We start from the raw sequence: 20,062 nt of genomic DNA on the forward strand, positions 1-20,062 counted from the left end.
TTGTTTTCAAATGAGGACTGCAGTCTGGCTTCATGCCCCAATCCAGATCTCCGGATGCTTATTCAGCAAAGCCCCATTGGAGGACGTGGGCAATGAAGGAAGGACAGAATCAGGTTGGTTATAATGCTCCTCACAATAAAGCTGTTCACACATGAAGAACAGGGAGAGGTAGTGAAGTGTGACTTTTACTGTGGAACTGAATGCCAGCAACAGATGATAGGAGGGAGAGGAATGATACGAAATCCATGAGAACTGCACACATTGCTTCTGTGTTTCCAACCAAAGAATCAAAGCATGTGTGCCAGCCCAAAACATTTTGTTTTAAAAGTTACTTTTGATTATAGGTTCAAAAACAGTGCTGGTTTAGTTGTTGTATTTGGTGGCACCTTAATAGTGTCTGCTTACAGGATGGCACATACCCAGATCTAAGATGCTTGCAGGATTTTTTTTGAAACTTCATTTAAAAAGAAGTGTCTGACAAATTTAAATTTGGCAGTATTTATTTTCAGTTTTCCAATTGAATAGATGTTTCCTCGTGAGTACATTTTCCCCATATCTACCATATTCTTCTGTCCTCTCTCGCTGCTATCTGGTTCCACTGATGCCAGGAGCCTTTCGGGGATGTTGCCCAAGTGGCTTATCTTCATGGTTATATCAACAGTCAACTCTGATCAACATGTTTTCCAGCGGGAGTCACTAGATAGTGACGAGGACCAGGAACAATCTTAACTTTCTCTTGTTTTAGTCCAGAGTTAGTAAGGACATATGTACAGCACCAAAGGTCAACTGATTTAAGAGAGACAAAGAATGGATCTAGAATTTTATGACTTGCAAACTCAGCATGACTAAGTGAGTTGCTTTTCTCACCCGATCACTCGGGGACCAAGTACACACTTACAACTGACATGTTCCACAATTGTTGAGCTCAGTTCAAATGAACCATAACACCAGGTGTGAGCACACTGGTTGATTATGAAGACCCCTGTCATCTTTCTGCAGAACAATATTTGCTTGACGTTCAGGTATGAAAGCTACACCAATCTTCAATTTCTCTGGGCAGGATAAGTAAATCGGTAAGATTCCTTGCTAACATGATGGCGGAGAAGCAGGACTCCTCAGCTGGAGCTCATCTGCTCTATCTGTTTCTGTTTTTCTCCTCTTTTCATGTTTTTTTTCCCTCCTTTCTTTTTACGTCCTGAGCTTGAGCCTCGAGCGAAGTCATCAAGGTCTCTCAGCCTCAGCATGGACTCCCGGCCTCGAGGTGAATGCAGAGCGGAGTCCTGACCTCGAGGTGAGTCCGGAGGTGAGGGCTGCTGTGGTCTGGAGGTGAGGGCTGGCTTGGCCTGGAGGTGAGGGCTGGCTTGGCCTGGAGGTAAGGGCTGGCCTGGCCTGGAGGTGAGGGAAAATGTGGACTGGAGGCGAGGATCAGCACAGACTGGGTTGGAAAGACTATTATTCTGAACTTTTTATTTCTTTGTTTTTCTAATTTATTCCTATGACTTTGTACTTTTGTACCTAAGGTGGACTGGCTTAGAAGGCCTATAAAGCTGGACATTCTATTTCTTTATTTTTCTAATTTTTCCCAAGAATTTGTACTGAGGAATCTGTACCTAGGTACCTTTCTACCTAGGATCGTATTGTAAGTGGCAACTTGTTTATTTTTCACTGCACTCATGAGAGTATATGTGACAATAAACCTAATTCTGATTCTAAAATTGTCAAACTGTATCACTTTGACTGCGAGAGTTTAGACAATGTTCTGACTGTATATCCAAGAAAAACAACAACATTTCTTTCCAATGCCAAATTTAACAAGGAATCACTTCTAAGAGTCTTTATTAAAATACAACATTAAGAAACAAGGTAACTCTAGTTACCTCAGAAATATTTTCAATTAGAAATTCACAAGATGTAGGTTAAATGTAGTTTCTTTGTAAAATACTGAATTGTAAACTGTGAAGATGGAAGAAATGCTGCACTAAAAGTTATAAAAATTAATTAGATAAGGATATCAGAAGTAAACTGATGCCAAGCTGGATTTTTTTTTCTTGTTTTCTATTTTATTGAAAAGTTACGCTGTTTGACAATTTTGGTAATGCTTGAATGCTCTAGATTATTGTTTAAAAGGAACATAAAAGGAGTAATGTTTACAAAGAACAGTAAAAGCCCAGATCACAAGTAAAATTGGGAACAAAATAGATGAAATAACTGCGGAAATAGTTACACGAATAGCTTTGACAGTCCAAAAGTTTGTAGGGGAAAGGTTAGATGATGTATCAATCTTACAGATCATGAGCCTCCAACAGGTGCTGCAAATCTTTTCAGAAGGTGATGTCATAGAGAGGAGAGGAAGAAGACAGAAGAGAAGGGTGAGGAAACCCCTTTGAAATTAATTGAAAAATAGATTTAATTTTCAGGGGAGAACTACAAATGGAGAAGTTTCTATTACGGAATATTTTGTAAACTTAATGACTTTTGATTAATGCCTTCTAAAATGTACAAATGAAAGGATTCAATATCATAAAATGAAAAAAAAAACATATTTCTTCACAATGAAACATGGAGTCTTAACAAGATGAATACAATGATCCAAGTGAAGACTGTGGAATCACCAGTAAGGATTGGACAATCTACATCAGCACATCACAAATAACCTTTCAGTTTCCCTACAATGAAATATGTACTTGTCTTTGGATACAGCATCAATATCTGTTGAATAGAATCTTGCATTTAGATTACTGACAAGATAGTGCACAAGATGAAGATGTTGGTCAACACATACAAAATGCAATGTTTTCAAATGATTTACTTTATAACTTTTCAAAATATGTGATCATTTTAGTTTGGCAGTTCCATGAAATTATGTTAAGCCTGAAATTTTTAATTAATTGCCTTTGCATCCTGATGTAAATAAATTCTTGGAATTTGTAAAATGGAAATAAAAACATTCTATTTGCAGCAAAATCAGAAATTCAAAGGCTCAAAAATTATTCACATATTTACCACTTGAAAGTAGTGCTATCTAGACTACATCGAATTTCCAGAGAAAGAAAGCACCCTGGCCACTACCCACGTGACCTCTGCAGTGTTCCTCACGAACATCATTGTAGAAAGCAACTTTGAAGCACCCGAGGCAAACAAATGTTACAGCCCACTTATTTTTATTCATCCATCGCCTCCAACAGTTTTCTAGAAATCTTTTCCAGGATTCCCTCTTTTGCCACATAGATATTGAAAGAAAGAGTTAAATACTAGAACTATAGACTTTTGTTGATCATATAAAAATATTTATAAAATCCTTTCTTGGTTGAAAACGATCAACACAATTAAAATTTCACAAATTATTCATAATTTTGAACGATGAGTATGTAAGCGATTCAAATTATTTCCAGCTAATTTAGCTTAGAGTTTAAGCTTTTCATAAGGTTTGTAATCTGCTTTATTTTCAAAATTATGAGGGGACGGGAGAGTATTTGGAAGAAAGTGTTCCCACTTGAAAAAAGAATCAGGAATTAGAGTGCACAGATTGAAAGTGATTTGCAAAGGAAGCAAATGTGAGGTGAGAGAAAAAAAATGTCCACACTGTAAGTTGTTCATGTATGGAATGCACTGCCCAGAAGTGTGACGGAGTCAGAGTCAATTGAGACATTTAGGACAGTATTGGATGACGCTTAAAATAGAAGAAATGTGCAATGGTATGGCAAAAGGCACTTAGTTATGAAGCTCATTTAGAGAGCTAGTGTTAATTCAATGCAACTGATGCTCAGTGATTTGTTAATTTTGAAACTGGTAGCTTTTTGTTGACCAAAGATATGAAAGTGATATTAAGTATGAACATGAATGATGTGAGGAATTTATATGCTCATGCTGCATATGTTGTGAGCAGGGGGTACACACAATAGATCAGGTGGCTAGCCCACCATCTTCCCATTCAGCCTTCCTCCTTGCCCTATATCCCAGCACTCAGCTTTCTGGAGTCTCCTTACGACTTCTTTCTGCTGTCCTGGTGGCACCCACCATTGAATTCTCAGACTTACGGAATTTGTGGCCAGTTACAACGACTTGCAGCTCTCAATCTGGGGGCCTATTTGCACCAAAGGGCAGAAGTCACACTCTCAAACACTTTCGTCCACTCACAGCATGATACTTCTGCAGAGCATGTTTGCAAAGTGTGAGTCAGCTTCCAGTCATCTTTCCTTCCAAATCCAGCTCATGGCCTCAGGTTACAGTTCAGCCATGATTTTATTGAGTGGCAGAACAGACTCAAGGAGCATAATAGACTATGTCTGTTCCTGTACACTTTCACACAATTCATAATGCTCCACATGAACCTGCCCCCATATTCCTTAACTTAACTTGACTGACAAGTGCTTTTATCTCTCTGCTCATCATGCACTTGCATTCAAATATATCCACAGTATTTACATTAATTCCTTATTGTAGTAGCAACTTCTTCATTCTTACCATTCTTCGCGCATGTCTCTCCTGAATTGTGAAAGGGATTTATTGGTTACTATCTCATATTTATGGTCTAAGGATTTGATTTCCCCATTTGTGGAAACATTTCTACATCCATTTCATTAAAGCCCTGCAAAATATATGGATCTCAGACACTGATTTTCTGGATTTAGGTGTGTGGAAATCAAGGAAGTATACATTAAAAACTATATGGTTATTGTTGGAGATTTTGATGAGCACAAACTAAGAGAATCAGAACATTTCAAGTAGGAAAGACAATTAACTTGCTCCTAACTTCTACATTGTATTTAATTCAGTTTTCCAGAATATGTTTAGAACTAGCGCAGCAGGTCAGGCAGCATCCAAGGAACAGGAGAATCGACGTTTCGGGCATAAGCCCTTCCATTCCTGAAGAAGGGCTTATGCCCGAAACGTCGATTATCCTGTTCCTTGGATGCTGCCTGACCTGCTGCGCTTTTCCAACAACACATTTTCAGCTCTGATTTCCAGCATCTGCAGTCCTCACTTTCTCCTATGTTTAGAACTAACAGAGTAACTAATAATTCAGGGTTTAGTGAATACTTAATAATGAAGAATCAAGAAGAATCTTGCAAAGATTGATCACTGAATCACTGAATTTCATAAATTGCTTTAGATGGAAAGCTACAAACCCAAGTTTTAAATTTAAGAAAGTAAGCTTTGGACAGATGGAAAATAAATTAAGTGCAGCAAATTGGGCTTATGGTTTATGAATAAACTTAGAGGCAAGAGGTGGCAAGTTTCATATACCTTGTTCAATATGTAACCAATACATTCCCTAAAAGGCAACGTGAGCCATCTTGATAGTTAAAGGGCTAACTACAAAAAATGAGAAATAAAAAAAGTGTCAAGCTTTGAGAAAAGGTTTACAAAAATACATATTGGGAAATCCAGCAAATTAGAAGATCTATAAAAACCAAGAAAATAATACAAGGAACAAAATTGGAAATATGCAAAAAAAGGAGATTGCGAAGGATTTATAAGGAAGAGAATGGCAAAGAGGAAATTGAAAAGAACGGATGCAAGCAAAACTATAATGGATAATAAGGAGTGGTGGACTTGTTAAATGAGCACGCTGATTTGTGAAAAACCAAAGGAATTTCAATGCAGGTGTCCGCAAAACACTAAAGAACATTAACAATTATCAAAATAATGTGCTGAAATGTTGGTCTTTACCCCAACATAGTACTGCAGCTCAGATTTTTGTCGAATTTTTGCAATTGGTGTTGTAAGTCTCAATCCAGAGTTTATTCTCATTAGATGATACCTGCCAGAAACTCCATCCCTACATTATCCAGAATATAGTAGGATACCACTTGCCTTTCACCATAATGGGCTCCATTGGAGCTGCTCATTACTATTGGATTTGCTTTCTTCTGATAGTCTTAAGCGCTATTCCAATTGATGATAATGATGACAGCCCTCTCAACTGTATAATATTGCTGCTGCTTCTGTTATGCAGAATTCTTGCAATTTTATCCACGAGGGTCGGCACGGTGGCTCACAGCACCAGGGTCCCAGGTTCGATTCCAGCCTTGGGCAACTGTGTGTGTGGAGTTTCTCCCCGAATCTGCATGGGTTTCTTCCGGGTGCTCCGGTTTCCTCCCACAGTCCAAAGATGTGCCGGTCAGGTGAACTGGCCAGGCTAAATTGCCAATAGTGTTAGGTGCATTAGTCAGAGGGAAGTGGATCTGGGTGGGTTACTCTTCAGAGGGTCAGTGTGGACTGGTTGGGCCGAAGGGCCTGTTACCACACTGTAGGGAATTTAATCTAATCTTGTGCACCACTTTAGAAGGTAACTAAAAGTTTTAGAAGGCAACCAAAGGCACACCTAGAATAAAACATTTGCATGCTCTGCTTTCCTGATACCACATTACTAACAAATGCACAAAAACATTACACTACCTATGTGTACTATATGGAATTCAGGTATCAGGTTTGCATGCTCAAGGAACAACTCTATTAATCTTTTTCATTTATGGATCAGAATACACTTACAGTCATCTCGATTCACAAATAGCCACATATTACTAATGTCTAACGTATTGGACAACATTGCTCTAACCTTTATTGGTCAGAGTATTGAGTACAGGAGTTGGGAGGTCATGTTGCGGCTGTACAGGACATTGGTTAGGCCACCGCTGGAATACTGCGTGCAATTCTGGTCTCCTTCCTATCGGAAAGATGTTGTGGAACCTGAAAGGTTTCAGAAACGATTTACAAGGATATTGCCAGGTTTGGAGGATCTGAGCTATAGGGAGAGGCTGAATAGGCTGGGCTGTTTTGCCTGGAGTGTCGGAGGCTGAGGGGTGACCTTATAGAGGTTTACAAAATTATGAGGGGCATGGATAGGATAAATAGACAAAGTCTTTTCCCTGGGGTCGGGGAGTCCAGAACTAGAGGGCATAGGTTTAGGGTGAGAGGGGAAAGATATAAAAGAGACCTAAGGGGCAACTTTTTCACGCAGAGGGTGGTACGTATATGGAATGAGCTGCCAGAGGATGTGGTGGAGGCTGGTACAATTGCAACATTTAAGAGGCATTTGGATGGGTATATGAATAGGAAGGGTTTGGAGGGATATGGGCCAGGTGCTGGCAGGTGGGACTAGATTGGGCTGGGATATCTGGTCGGCATGGACAGGTTGGACCAAAGTGTCTGTTTCCGTGCTGTACATCTCTATGACTCTATGTGCTTAAGCTCTCTGACACACACCTCCACATTGTCTGAAATTTATTGATCTACAGTCAATTCATTATTTGTTTCTGTGGGCTACAGAATGAAACACTAAACAAGACTCAGTTTTATTCTTGGGACTGGGTTGATTTTGCTGGTTTTCTTTAAACTGAAGTTAAATTCAATCACAGCGGAATGGGGTACTTTTGAATGAATTGCTGCTTCAAATTATGACAAGGAAGTCAAGGAATACAAGGAATAGTAAGTTATCTTGCTACTGGATTGACTTTGATGAAGTTCAATAAAGCTTTGTACATGCAACAACACAGGTCAAGAAGTTAGCAGGCAAAATAGTTTAATGTTTAACATCTTAGTGTTTTTCACCCCTTTTTAGATGGAAGCCAGTTTTCTTGAATGGAGCATCTGTGAATATGCCTCATTTTTCTTATTTGGTGGAACTATGAATTATGCTGTGCGCTTCATAGGCTTTAAGTTAACAAGAAACAAAGGTTAGTCAGACTATTAGCAGTATCCACTCTGCCCTATTGGCACACAGCTGCTGCTTAGGGTGCTTGGAGGCAGGGGATTATCAGTTTTACTGATAACATTCATTTAATTAATAAGGGTATTTCCTTTAGTATAATAGGGATGGGGGAGAAGAGGATTATAACCATGAACTGCAATGCTTTAAAATAACATTGTAGTCTCTAAGCACAATTCAAAATGTCACAAACTGCAAAGAATACAAACCAGCTTAATTTTATTGTACAGAGATTAGGTATAAGATCAGGCTTAATGAATTCCTTGTTTCTTAATTCAGAGTACACAAAAATAGGCTGGAAGTTACTTTAGCAAAACAAACTTTCTTTCCAAAGTTGAAATCTCAGCTTTCCCTGGAAACCTGTTCACAGAATAAGAGTTTATCATCTGCCCAGATTCCATAGTGGAGTACACCTATTGGATGTTGAGTTTAGCACATAAACAAAGCACATTTACTGAAAAATTCCAGAAGTGTGACCATGAAACTATAAACTACAGATTACTGAGGAAGACATAGCTTGTAAATACTTTTTCTTTTGCTTTACAACCAAATGAATCTTACAAAGCATAAGTCTCATTCTATTAAACCATTTTCTTACCTAATATGTCCACATAGAACAGACGAGGGCAATTTTCAGCCAGCTCCTCGATATCTGTGTCACAAACAGATCTGTTGGCTGTCAAAAAGATCTTGCGCAAGTTGGGCAGTTTGCGAGCAAGCTTTATGAAGCATCCTGTGCTACTTTGTAACATTGGGCACCATCCGAGATCCAATTCTTCCAGGAGTCGGCAGCCCGATACTATAGCAGCTATGCCATTTTCTGTGATATTTTTACATCTCCACAAATCTAGGGATCGTAGCTTTTTACACTTAGCACCAATCACGCTAGCCACAACGTCATAGTCATCAACCTGGACAGCAGAAGGTCAACAATTAAAAATAATCCAAATCTCATCTCAATGATGTTCTTACAGAAAAAAATAAAGTTCTTCATTAAAAAAACAAGTTTGGAGATTTCTTCAAAGTGTATACACTAGAGAAGTAGTAAGCTCCAGTGAATCACATTGCAAACTGGAGGACAACTTCTCACCTTCCAACTAGGCATTTTACCAACCTTGTGGGCTCAATATTCAGTTCAACACATACAAATTGTGGACCCATTTCTTTCCTTTCTTTTAGCTTTATTTGTTAAATTCTCTGTCACTACGTCCTCTCTCCCCTTCCCCCACTCCACTGGGAGTGTCCGTCCTTTCAAGTCCGGCAGGAGACACACCATTGCTCTGCCATTCTCACAATCCGATCACTTAATCTGAACTAACAACACTCTTGGAGAAAATGAGGACTGCAGATGCAGGAGATCAGAGTCGAGAGTGTGGTTCTGGAAAAGCACAGCAGGTCAGGCAGCATCCAAGGACCAGGAGAATCAACATTTCAATCATAAGCCTTTAATCAGGAATGAAGCTTGTGAGCTGGGGGGGCTGATAGGTAAATGGAAGAGGGTTGGGTGGGGGCAGCTAAGAGTGCAATAGGTAGATGGAAGTGTTGGAGGTGGTGATAGGTCAGAGAGGAGGGTGGAGCGAATAGATGGGAAAGATGATGGATAGGTCAGGAGGGCGGTGTCAATTTGGAGGCTTGAGACTGGGATAAGGTGGGGGAGGGGAAATGAGGAAACTAGTGAAATCCACATTAATCCCATGTGGTTGCAGGGTCCTAAGGCAGAAGATGAGGTGCTTTTCCTCCAGGCGTCGGGCGGTTAGGGCTTGGCGATGGAGGATGCCCAGGACCTGCATGTCCTTGGAGGAGTGGGAGGGGGAGTTGAAGAGTTCAGCCATGGGGCGGTGGGGTTGGTTGGTGCAGGTGTCTCAGAGCCATTCTCTGAAAGGATCCGCAAATTGACGTCCTGTCTCCCCGATGCAGAGGAGAGCACATCGGGTGCAATGGATACAGTATATGACACAGAAACTGAGTTAAAAGTTTCAAGTCTAACATGACTCTTCTTTGAAACTCATAACAGACATTCACTTTTTCTCCCAAGTGAGAAACACATGAAGCATGTTAAGGAGGTATTAATCTCTCTCCACTGCCTTTTCTTTCACCTTCAAAAAGATAGAAGTTTCCATCATGCTATTGGCTATTTTGGTATGAAAGAATATCATTTTAGCTAATGTGTTATTGGACTTTTCAAATTATTTATAAAGGGGTTGTCCACAACATACAAATCTAATGCAATTCATTGCAAAGAAAATCTGCAGATCTACTTAAATTATTTGCACATACTTTTCTTAAACACATTTATCTTCTCACAATCAAATTATAAGATAGTTGAAAATCTTTGCTGTCTTCTACTGATCAAAAGAATCCTGCATGTCTCTTCTCAACAAACTGTAAATGACTTGATAACTGAGTTACATCACAAAAACCTCAGAATATTTAACCATTCTTAAAAAGCGCAGATACACATTAGTTGCATAAGTTGCAACTGTTTTCATAGTTATGGGAGTAATAGTTTACTAACCAATATATTTGAAATCAGACTGTGGAATACTAAAAACATTTTTTTGCGTTTTCCTGAAATTCTTCTCTACTTGCTATTTAACAAGCTTGTTGAACATTTATTTTAAAAAACAGGTTAAAATCTCCATCAAACAGCAGAAACAGAAAGTTCAATCATGTTAAGTTCTCCCTACAAAACAATTTCAACATCAATGCCCTTTCATTTTATTCAAAGTGCTTATATTGATTTATTCACCAATGGTAGAGGTTAGTTTAATTCTTGTTGCAGGGATGAGGTAAGAATATCTTTTGTTTGAAAGAAAAACTCTTTAGTTCACAGCTCAAAAATCTAAACTTATTAGATGGCATTTTATTGAAAATTACAGTAAGGTGAATTGATGGTGGAATGCAAATCACATATTTTAGCCCAGGGAATTGCTGCTATTTCAAAATGCCTGAAAATAATATCTTACCCTAGTGAAAAGTAAAATAATTAAGTGTGAACTCATCAACCAGATAGTGTACACTTCTGATTTCATCCTGAGAGGATTTTAATCTCAAGGTCAACAATATTCACAGAATATGGCTGCAAGTACAGAATGTTCTGTTATTTTCGCCTCATGAGAAAAACCAAGATCATTCACCAACAACCATATTGCCTGAGCTAAGAGTCTTGCGTATTCCTAAAAGATCAGCAGGAACACATTAAATTTAATCCATAATATGGAGTCAAACCTTGTGAGAGCACACCCATCAAAACAAACCTTTCACTTGCTTTGGGTGAGTTCGACCATAGAAATTTAAAAAGCACAACTATGAAGAGAAGTGCATTTGTTAGAAGTATTGCTTTGCAAAATCTGTCATACAAAGTTTTGACGATAATTGTAAACACATTTCTACCAACTTTTAGGCCCGTTTTACAATCTTTTTCCCAAATACAACTGAAGTTTTTGAGCCTTGATATGTGTCTGAAAGCTAATTTTACATAATCACCATTGTTGAAAAGCTGATTGGGTTCAGTATAATACATTTCAAGAAACATCTTAATATGTTCTCACGGCAATACAGTGACTTGATTTATTAAAGTATAAATATATAAGTTTTGTTTAGAGAAGGAGTCACAAGATGGTACTAGTAGCAGAATAATAACAAAGTAAAGATATCTATAATTTTATAACTTTAAGTGTGAAAAGTAAAAACAATATTCATGTTCCAATGATAAAAGATTTTTTCCTGTATCCTTTTCGAGAGATAGTTACTCCTATGTTTACAATTCAAATTATTGATAATGTACAAAGAAAAATATCAAATCCTTGTATGCAGATTGAGAAAAATCTAATGCTTAATAGCTGCAAATCTCTAGCAAGTTTCTGTCAGTTGTTATATCTATCTCTCATCTGCAAAGTTATGACTGACTTGTTAAAGTAAAAATCTTCCTATCTATTGCATATGATAGCTTTTCTTTGTATTTGGAGATTTTAGAATTTATTTGGTTCTAAAAAAAATGGCAGATCAACTTTTTATTCAAACAGAAATTAAAAATCTAAATCTGGGAACAGGCAGCCTAAAAGTCTGCTCAATTAATTCAGTGGTGTTTTCTCATTAGGTATTAGACGAAAATGATAAATTATGAATTATTTAAGGCAAAAGTATAATTCATGACACTGTGCCCATACTAATGATTTCTTGAAAACTGCATTCTCTACAGGCAATTTTATTCCATAGTAAGTATTTGCCCAATTTTGTGTTTTTGATATACTTCCTTTTAAAAACATTATGAAATAATTTGGTATTTCAAAGACTTTATGCTATCAGTACTCTCAAATAAGACCATACTTGACCTCAGAAGTAAATGATTAGTTCATGCAACTCCAAGTTCTTACCATGACACAGCTGCCAAGGCTGAGGTGCTGAAGTTCCAAGCAGAAGTTCAGAATGCTGAGCAGTGCTGTTTGCTGCCGTTATGGGACACATCAGAGGCAACGTGGATAGAGAAACAAAGGGAAAAGAGGTCAATTAGGCATTAAAGCCTGTCACTGCCTTTCTCAAAATACTGCTCTAAACTTAGGTTACATCTACCACAAATGCAGTTTAATGAGTCCCAAGGTATTCAGGCCATCGATTAGCTCATGGCCAAACAAATCATTACAGGCTCAAAATGCAGTTCCCTCTAGATGTGAATCTGCACAGATCGCAGTTACCAGGGGCTCTGTGCCTCTGAACACCTCTCCCTAAGGGAGGAATCTTGAAAATGCTGAGACCTTTTACTAACATGCAAGGCTGCTTGTGGCACCAGAATAGATCAGTGCTGTCCCAGAAATAAAGTGGCAACTGTGACATTCACAGATCAGACAACCTAAAGAAACTGTCAATAGCAAACCACCTAGAGTGGCAGAATCGAACAGTACTGACCACTGCCAACCAAAGGATTCCATAGTTAACTGGAATTTCTGCACACAAACCATATAGAGTAATGCATAGTATGAAAGTAATTATAAAGCTGCAAGTCAATTAAATAATGCTGATTACAGCAACAGAACACAGAGTTAGTCGCATCATTTCATCCTCTGTCCTGCACTGAGTTACACAAAACAGAATAAAATAAATGATACATAAATATATCATGTTGGTTGCTCAGCATCTAAATAAAGGATCGAGACTGGTAGCTGTCCAGAGCAATTGGTTAGATATTTAGCATATTAACATTCACGATAAATAAGAACAATGACTTGACAGTATTACTGCATATTATATGTTTCTAGCACAGAAATAGACCAATCAGCCCAGTAACTTCATACTGGAATTATGCTTCACATTAGCTTGTTTCACTCTTCTTCAGCTAACCCATCAACATATCTTTTTATTCCTTTACCTCTCATGCCCTTATTTTGTTTCCCTTGAAATGAATCGATGCCATTCACCTCAATAATCTTTTGTTTCTATGATATTTCCAGACCAGCAGGGATACTGAATTGGAGATGCAAAAGAAAATTGAAGACTGCAGAATAAATGAACCACTGGATCCTATTTACTTCTAAATTCTAAATCCAAGTTTTAGAACTTCTGCATCACTCAAAATGAGCCATAAATGAGTCACAGGCTGAAGAAATGCTGGTCATAAAATTAATCAGACATGTTGCTTTAGTAAAAACATAGCACAGATGTTACCTGAAGTGTGTAATTCAGGGAAAAACACAGTAAGAAGCCCTCCCCAACATTTAAGGTAAAGTAAATTTTTAGTTTGTGAACATTGACATACACAACAATTAATGTAAAAAGTATCTCTCTCTTTCATCTTTCTCGTTTTTTAAAAGCGTTCCAAGATATTTGCTCAAATGATCAGCTTCTACTCCACTGAAGCTGAAAGGTGTACACGCGCAGTCCTGGGTGGCTCCGCTTCTGGTTTTCCATCTATTCTCATGAGGAAATGCTCATGTCATGTTCACCAATTCTCCCCAGTTGGTTTGGTTGGGTTGGGTTGAGTTGGATTAGGTTAAGAAACTGACCAGATGTAGAGAATTTAAGCCACACAATTGCACCTCGTCACTCACTGGTACACCAAACCCCACTAAAAATACAGACTGGCATTGTCAGATTTCTGCAAAGGGTCAATAGTAACAAGGCAAATTCCAATAGCAAATTACAAAACAATAGGGATATTCACACAGAGATAGACCATTACCACAATGATGACTAACACAGCCAGTAAGAGAAATAATGCTAGAAATTCCCACGGTTGATGAAAACACAAATTGCTACAAGATGGTCTCCTCAGAGGGTTGGTGGTTTTACACCTCAGTTTTACTGCACTCTACGTATAGTCTCCTTGGTTATTACAGTTATTTTTGCATTGATGTAAATTCAAAGTTGAGTCTATTCTAAGAATTCCACTGCATTCAATTTTCAATAGATGTGTCTAGCTTCAGGCCAGATAGTGCACAGTACTTTCTGTATTCACTTAAAATTTCATACACCATTCACACTCTCTTGGGTTCACACTGAACTCATTTATCTTCTTGTATCTCCTTAATAATAGGGAGGGACAGGGGAAAAGAGGATTGTTTTGATAATTTTCTTTTTCTGGCAGCAGAATAAACCAAAATCATTAGGATTTAATTTGGTTGTTCATCTCTTTCTTTTGGTGTCAGAGGCTGACTTGGATAAGCACATCACTGAATAGATAAAAACAACTCCCCTAATACTGAATACAGCTCCGGTTCCTTTTCCTGCTTTATTCAGTTAATCTGATGTAGATATCCTGCCACTTTATAAGGTATTCTCTTATGAAAAATCAAGCTACCAGAATTTGGGAAGATATGCCACAGTGTAAAATTACTGGGCAAAATAAAACAAATGAGTACATAAATCAAAGCTAGCTGCTGTGGAATAAAAAATGGAACAAGGTTTTATTCTGGAGTAGGCAATTCCAAGAGATAATGCAGCACAAGGAACTGCACACTCAAGTTTGCCATCTTATCTCATCAAATGGTTTTTGAAATAATAAAATGTATATCACCATGACAAAACTGAAAGAGTAGCTGCCTTATTCCACATATGCTGTTACACCATTTCAACATTATGATTGCCTTTCATCTCCCACTATAGCTTCCCTCTATTCCCCCTTTCTCACAAGACCTACTCATGACTTATTATTGACACTTATCTAACTCACACAGAATTTCAAAAAAATATTAACAGTAACAGAGTTCCACAAAGATATCATCACCCAGTCAATTAATTTGAACACTCCAAAATTTTATAAAAGCACACAGAAAAGGCTCCAAAAATCTACAAAATACAGATTAAACATACCAGTCATCTCTTATTAAATTAATCTTTAGCAAAACCACAAACTACAATTGAACCTAGTCCAATAATTCACTTTGAAAAATGCAAAATCTGAAGAAACTGTTATTGATCAGATTTGCCTCTACACTACCTTTTCCTCTTTGTTCATGTCTGTGCAATACAATTATTTTAGCACATTACACTGCTGTTCTACCATCTTCTCTCCTCAACTGTCCTTCGTCTGCCCTTTGTGTCTCCTGCAAAGCAGCAATATCAATGCTGAAGTGCCTGAATTCATGTGCAACAAGGGATGATTGTTTTGCTTGTCATTCATGAGAGTTCATACATTCCAGATTCTGAGATTGAGCTTGACTTTGCTTTTCAGACAGTAGGTAGATGAGCCCACTGGAAATGGTTTTCTAGCCAGGTTGGTGACAGAACAGACTACTTTTAGGGCATCTTTTACCAACCTGGCTCAGATCAAGTTCTGGTCCATTCTCCCAATACTACCTCTCATCTAAGGCTGACATCGATGAGGAGACTCAACGTAACATCTAATTTATGAGTGCCTTCTTTACACAACTAAAGATCTTCTCTGACAACTGGGACAGCTATGCTGATACCAAGATCCTTGTGCATAAGGCAGTCATCCTACCAACTCTGCTGTAAGCTCCAAAACTTGGACTACATATACTTGCCACCTGGAGACCCTTGAGAAGTATCATCAAAACTATTTGAGACAAACTCTCCACATCAGCTGGGAGGACAGGCTTACTAGCATCAGCTTCCATGAGGCCGTCAATAGTAGCAATATTGAGGCCATGATCATCCAAAATCAATTCTGCTGGACTGGCCACGTGCTTAGGACGATTGAGTTCCAACTGCCAAAGCAAATCATCTTTATCCAGCTCAAGGAAGGCATGTAAATGTGAAGAGAGCAAAGGAAATGCTTCAATGACTTCCTGAAGGCTTCCCTTAAGAAATGCAATGTGGATTGCAACACATGGGAGACCCACATTCAGAACAAATTTGCTTAGAAGAAGCTGTATGAAAGGATGCAATTCTTTGGCAAAAGCAAGTCTGAAAAGGAACTACAGCAAGGAATACTAGAGATTTCCACCTCCTGCAAACACCCATCAAATGTGTGGTTGGAGATGGGGCTCTTGGATCTGACTGATCAGCCACAAGAGACCCACCCGTGACCAGTGACATTGAATTGCTTGGAGGACAATCACACTCATTAATGAGTGATTGCTGAAAACGAGTCCTGCACTGGATTCTAGCTTTCTTTTTATAGTATTTGTTATTGTGTAGCTCAATAATCTTGAATTTTCAGTCTGAGTGGGGAGGTACACGATAAAATTGGGCCTGCTGTGTCAGAAGGAGAGTGGTCACGGGGGAGTCGAAGGCAGGCTGGTTAGAAGGTCTAGTTAGGTTCTCTGAGTCTTCGCCCCAGTAATTTTACAAGTTGTTAGGTTCATTGCCGACATCCATTGCACATCCCCACTTTCCTCTTCCCTCACCAGCCCTATAGGTGTCTCACACACTTCATGTAAAATCAATAGTAATCATGTCCCTACCTATTCCCTATGGTCCTCAAAGCTTCAACACAACCTCAGTCATCACTCACTCAGTAACTACCATGCTCAAAAGCCACATGGAATAAAAAATCCTAAGGATCAAACAGAGTTCTGACACCTACATTCTTGATTGGGTAAAATAAACTTTCCCAATCAAAAAATTCAAAGCTTCTAAATTTCAAGTGATTAGCTTCTGCAAGGGTTTATTCAGATTCCTCATCAAAGACAGCTAATAATTTAATAGCTTCTTCACACCATTGACTGAATAATAAACTCAAAACACTCTGCTGAGATCACTGAAGATCCGGAAATTCAGCCACGTATTCAAAAAGACATAAGGATAGTCCATGGGGAATCAACAGCAAAGAACTTTATTGAGACTGTTCTATCTGATGTTACTTTGTTTCTAACCTACAGCTGTTAATCAAAGTAGTCCATCAGAGCTTTACTTTAACTCTTATTGACACTTGAAGCTTAGGACATTGAAAAAGCTTCAGACCTTACTCAACAGAGCATTTCTGGGGACTTCATCAATTCAAGATTTCCACACTTCAGGTTAATATTCTTGCAACAGCCAAAATGGGGGTCTGTTTGAACTTCACACTGAGGTCAAATGTCCCTCCTGACTCTGCCTTTTCTTTCTATTTGATCCACACCCTGTCCCATTGCCCCGCAAGTAAAAACTTAATCTGTCAGAAATGGAGCAAAATGTCTGCAGCAAGGTCCCACTCACTCTTTTTAAATGTCAGTGGAGTTTACTCAGATCCATGTGAATCTGGCTATAATATGGAACACTCTCAGCTGTAACATCACAGAGGTGTTAGTAGTGCACAAGGAGGCCATCCAGTCCATCACACCTGCACCAGCTCATTAAATGAGCGTCACCTTCCAGGGTCAATCTCTTACTTTTACCCCATATCCTTGTACATTATTTCTACCCAAACAATCAACCATCGAATGCCTCAATTGAAAATTTACATTGACCCCTTCTGACAATGAGGGGACATAAGGTAACATGGAAGTTGCATTTTCTCAAACTGTCTCGAGTTAACTCATTATATTAAAATTCAGTGTAGGAGTTAGAAGTACACTTTGCATGATTTTACATGTTTAAACATGCAAGTCAATTAAAATATTTCAAGTTTTAGCTAGTTATATACAAGTATAAATGTCCTTCTCTTGTTTAATTATATGGCTTTCTCATTGTTTTTATTCAATGGCCTTTTTTTTCTCTGTAACAAGTTACTAGACTGGAATCTATCCAAAAATTGCCAGGTAGGCCCTGTAAACAAAAAGTGGGATAACTCCAACCTGGCTATTTACAACCCCATCAGGCTATTCTCAATCATAGTAAAGTGATGGAAGGTGTCATCAACAGTGCTATCAAGCAGCACCTGCTCAGCAATCGTCTGCTCAGTGATGCTCTGTTTGGGTTTTGCCAGGACCAGTCAGCTCCTGAGCTCATTATAGCCTTGGTTCAAACATGGACAAAGAGGTGAATTCCAGAGGTCAGGTGAAAATGGCAGCCCTTGACATCAACGCCACATTCAACCTAGTGTGGCATTAAGGAGCCCTACTAAAACTGGAATCAAAAGATATCACAGGGCAAACTCTCTGCTGGTTGGAATCATACCTGACACATAGTAAGATAGTTTTCAGTTTTGGAGGTCAGTCATCTCAGCTTCAGGACATCTGAAGAAGTTCCTCAGGGCAGTGTTCTAGGATCAACCATCTTCAGCAGCTTCAACAATGGCCCTCCCTCTATCATAAGGTCAGATGTGGGGATGTTCACTGATAATTGCACAATGATCAGTACCATTCACAGCTCCTGAGGTACTGAAACAGTCCACATCCATATAGACAAGCATTTGGTGATATCCAAACTGGGCTGAGAAGTGGAAATAACATTTCCAACAAACAGATGTCAGGTAATGACCATTACCAATCAGAGACAATCTAACCACTGCCCCTCAATATCTAATGGTGTTAGTATCACCGAGTCTCCCATTGTCAACATCCTGGTTACTATTGACCAGAAACTCAACTGGATTCACCTTTTAATTGCAGGGGCTACAACAGCAGATCAGAGGCTAGGAATACGGCAGCAAGTAACTCACCTCCTGACTCCCCAAAGCATGCCCACCATCTACAAGGCACATGTCAGGAGTGTAATGGAACACTCCCCACTTGTCTAGATTGGTGCAGCTCCACAACACTCAAGAAGCTTGACAACATCCAGGACAAAGCAGTCCGCTTGATTGACACCACATCTACAAGCATCCACTCCCTCCACCTCCAGTGCTCAGTAGCAGTAGTGTGCACTATCTACAAGATGCACTGCAGGAAAACACAAAGGATCTGTAGACAGACCTTCCAAACCCACACCAACTTCCATCTAGAAGGACAAGAGCTGCAGATAGATGGGAATAACATCATCTGCAAAGTCTCTTCCAAACCACTCAATATCCTGACTTGGAAATATATCACCATTCCTTCACTGTCACTAGGCCAACATCCTGGAATTCCCTCCCTAAGGGCATTATGGTTCAATCTATAGCACATGAACTGCAGCAGTTCAAGAAGGCATCACCACCTTTTCAAGGACAATTAGGGATAGGCAATAAACGTTGGCCGACTAGCAATGCTCACGTCATCTGAGTGGCTCTTTAAACCTTCAGGAACACTGCTCCTTCAATTTAAACACTGAATGCATTACAAATTTCCTTTGTCACACCTTTGGAAGTATGCCTTCAGGGTTGAACCCCAGATTTCCAGACTTCCCTTCCCAAACCGCACTGTTGTTCCTCTTTTAAGCTGCTCTTGTAAACACACATTTTTCACCAAGCTTCTGGTTATCGTTCCTTGTATCCATCCATGTAACTCAAGGTTGACTGTTTTGACTGGATCTTTTAATGCAAATGGCCACAATTCATTCTTTTCTGAATAAACCTGATTTTTCTCTGCATTCCCATTTTTCTCTATATTTTTCCTTCAAACATCTGGCAGTTTGGGAAAACCCATAATGAAAAGGTATTAGAAAGGATTCTGAGGGATAGGATTTATGACCACCTGGAAGAACATGGCTTGATTAAATGCAGTCAACACAGCTTTGTGAGGGGCAGGTCATGCCTCACAAACCTTATCGAGTTCTTTGAGGATGTGACTAGAAAAGTTGATGAGGTCGAGCTGTGGATGAGGTGTATATGGACTTCAACAAGGCATTTGAATAAGGTTCCCCATGGTAGGCTTATTCAGAAGGTCAGGAGGAATGGGATACAGGGGAACTTAGCTGTCTGGATACAGAATTGGCTGGCCAACAGAAGACAGCGAGTGGTAGTAGAAGGAAAATATTCTGCCAGGAAGTCAGTGGTGAGTGGTGTCCCACAGGGCTCTGCCCTTGGGCCCCTACTGTTTGTAATTTTTATTAACGATTTGGATGAGGGGATTGAAGGATGGGTCAGCAAGTTTGCAGACGACACAAAGGTTGGAG

General features: G+C 39.1%; 1 protein-coding gene across 5 annotated transcripts in view; it reads right to left on the bottom strand.

Moving 5' to 3' along the window:
* fbxl4 (F-box and leucine-rich repeat protein 4) overlaps window positions 1-20,062 on the bottom strand; it is a 120,545-nt gene that overhangs the window by 15,640 nt on the left and 84,843 nt on the right. For all 5 annotated transcript variants that reach the window (XM_043685505.1, XM_043685479.1, XM_043685487.1 and 2 more), the window contains exons 6-7: window positions 12,088-12,159; window positions 8,310-8,622 (exon numbers count right to left, since the gene is read on the bottom strand). In XM_043685505.1, coding sequence (XP_043541440.1) covers window positions 8,310-8,622; window positions 12,088-12,159 — 385 coding nt within the window. The remainder of the gene's footprint in view (window positions 1-8,309; window positions 8,623-12,087; window positions 12,160-20,062) is intronic.

Source organism: Chiloscyllium plagiosum, chromosome 3 (assembly GCF_004010195.1).
Source record: "Chiloscyllium plagiosum isolate BGI_BamShark_2017 chromosome 3, ASM401019v2, whole genome shotgun sequence".
Lineage (NCBI taxonomy): Eukaryota > Metazoa > Chordata > Chondrichthyes > Orectolobiformes > Hemiscylliidae > Chiloscyllium > Chiloscyllium plagiosum.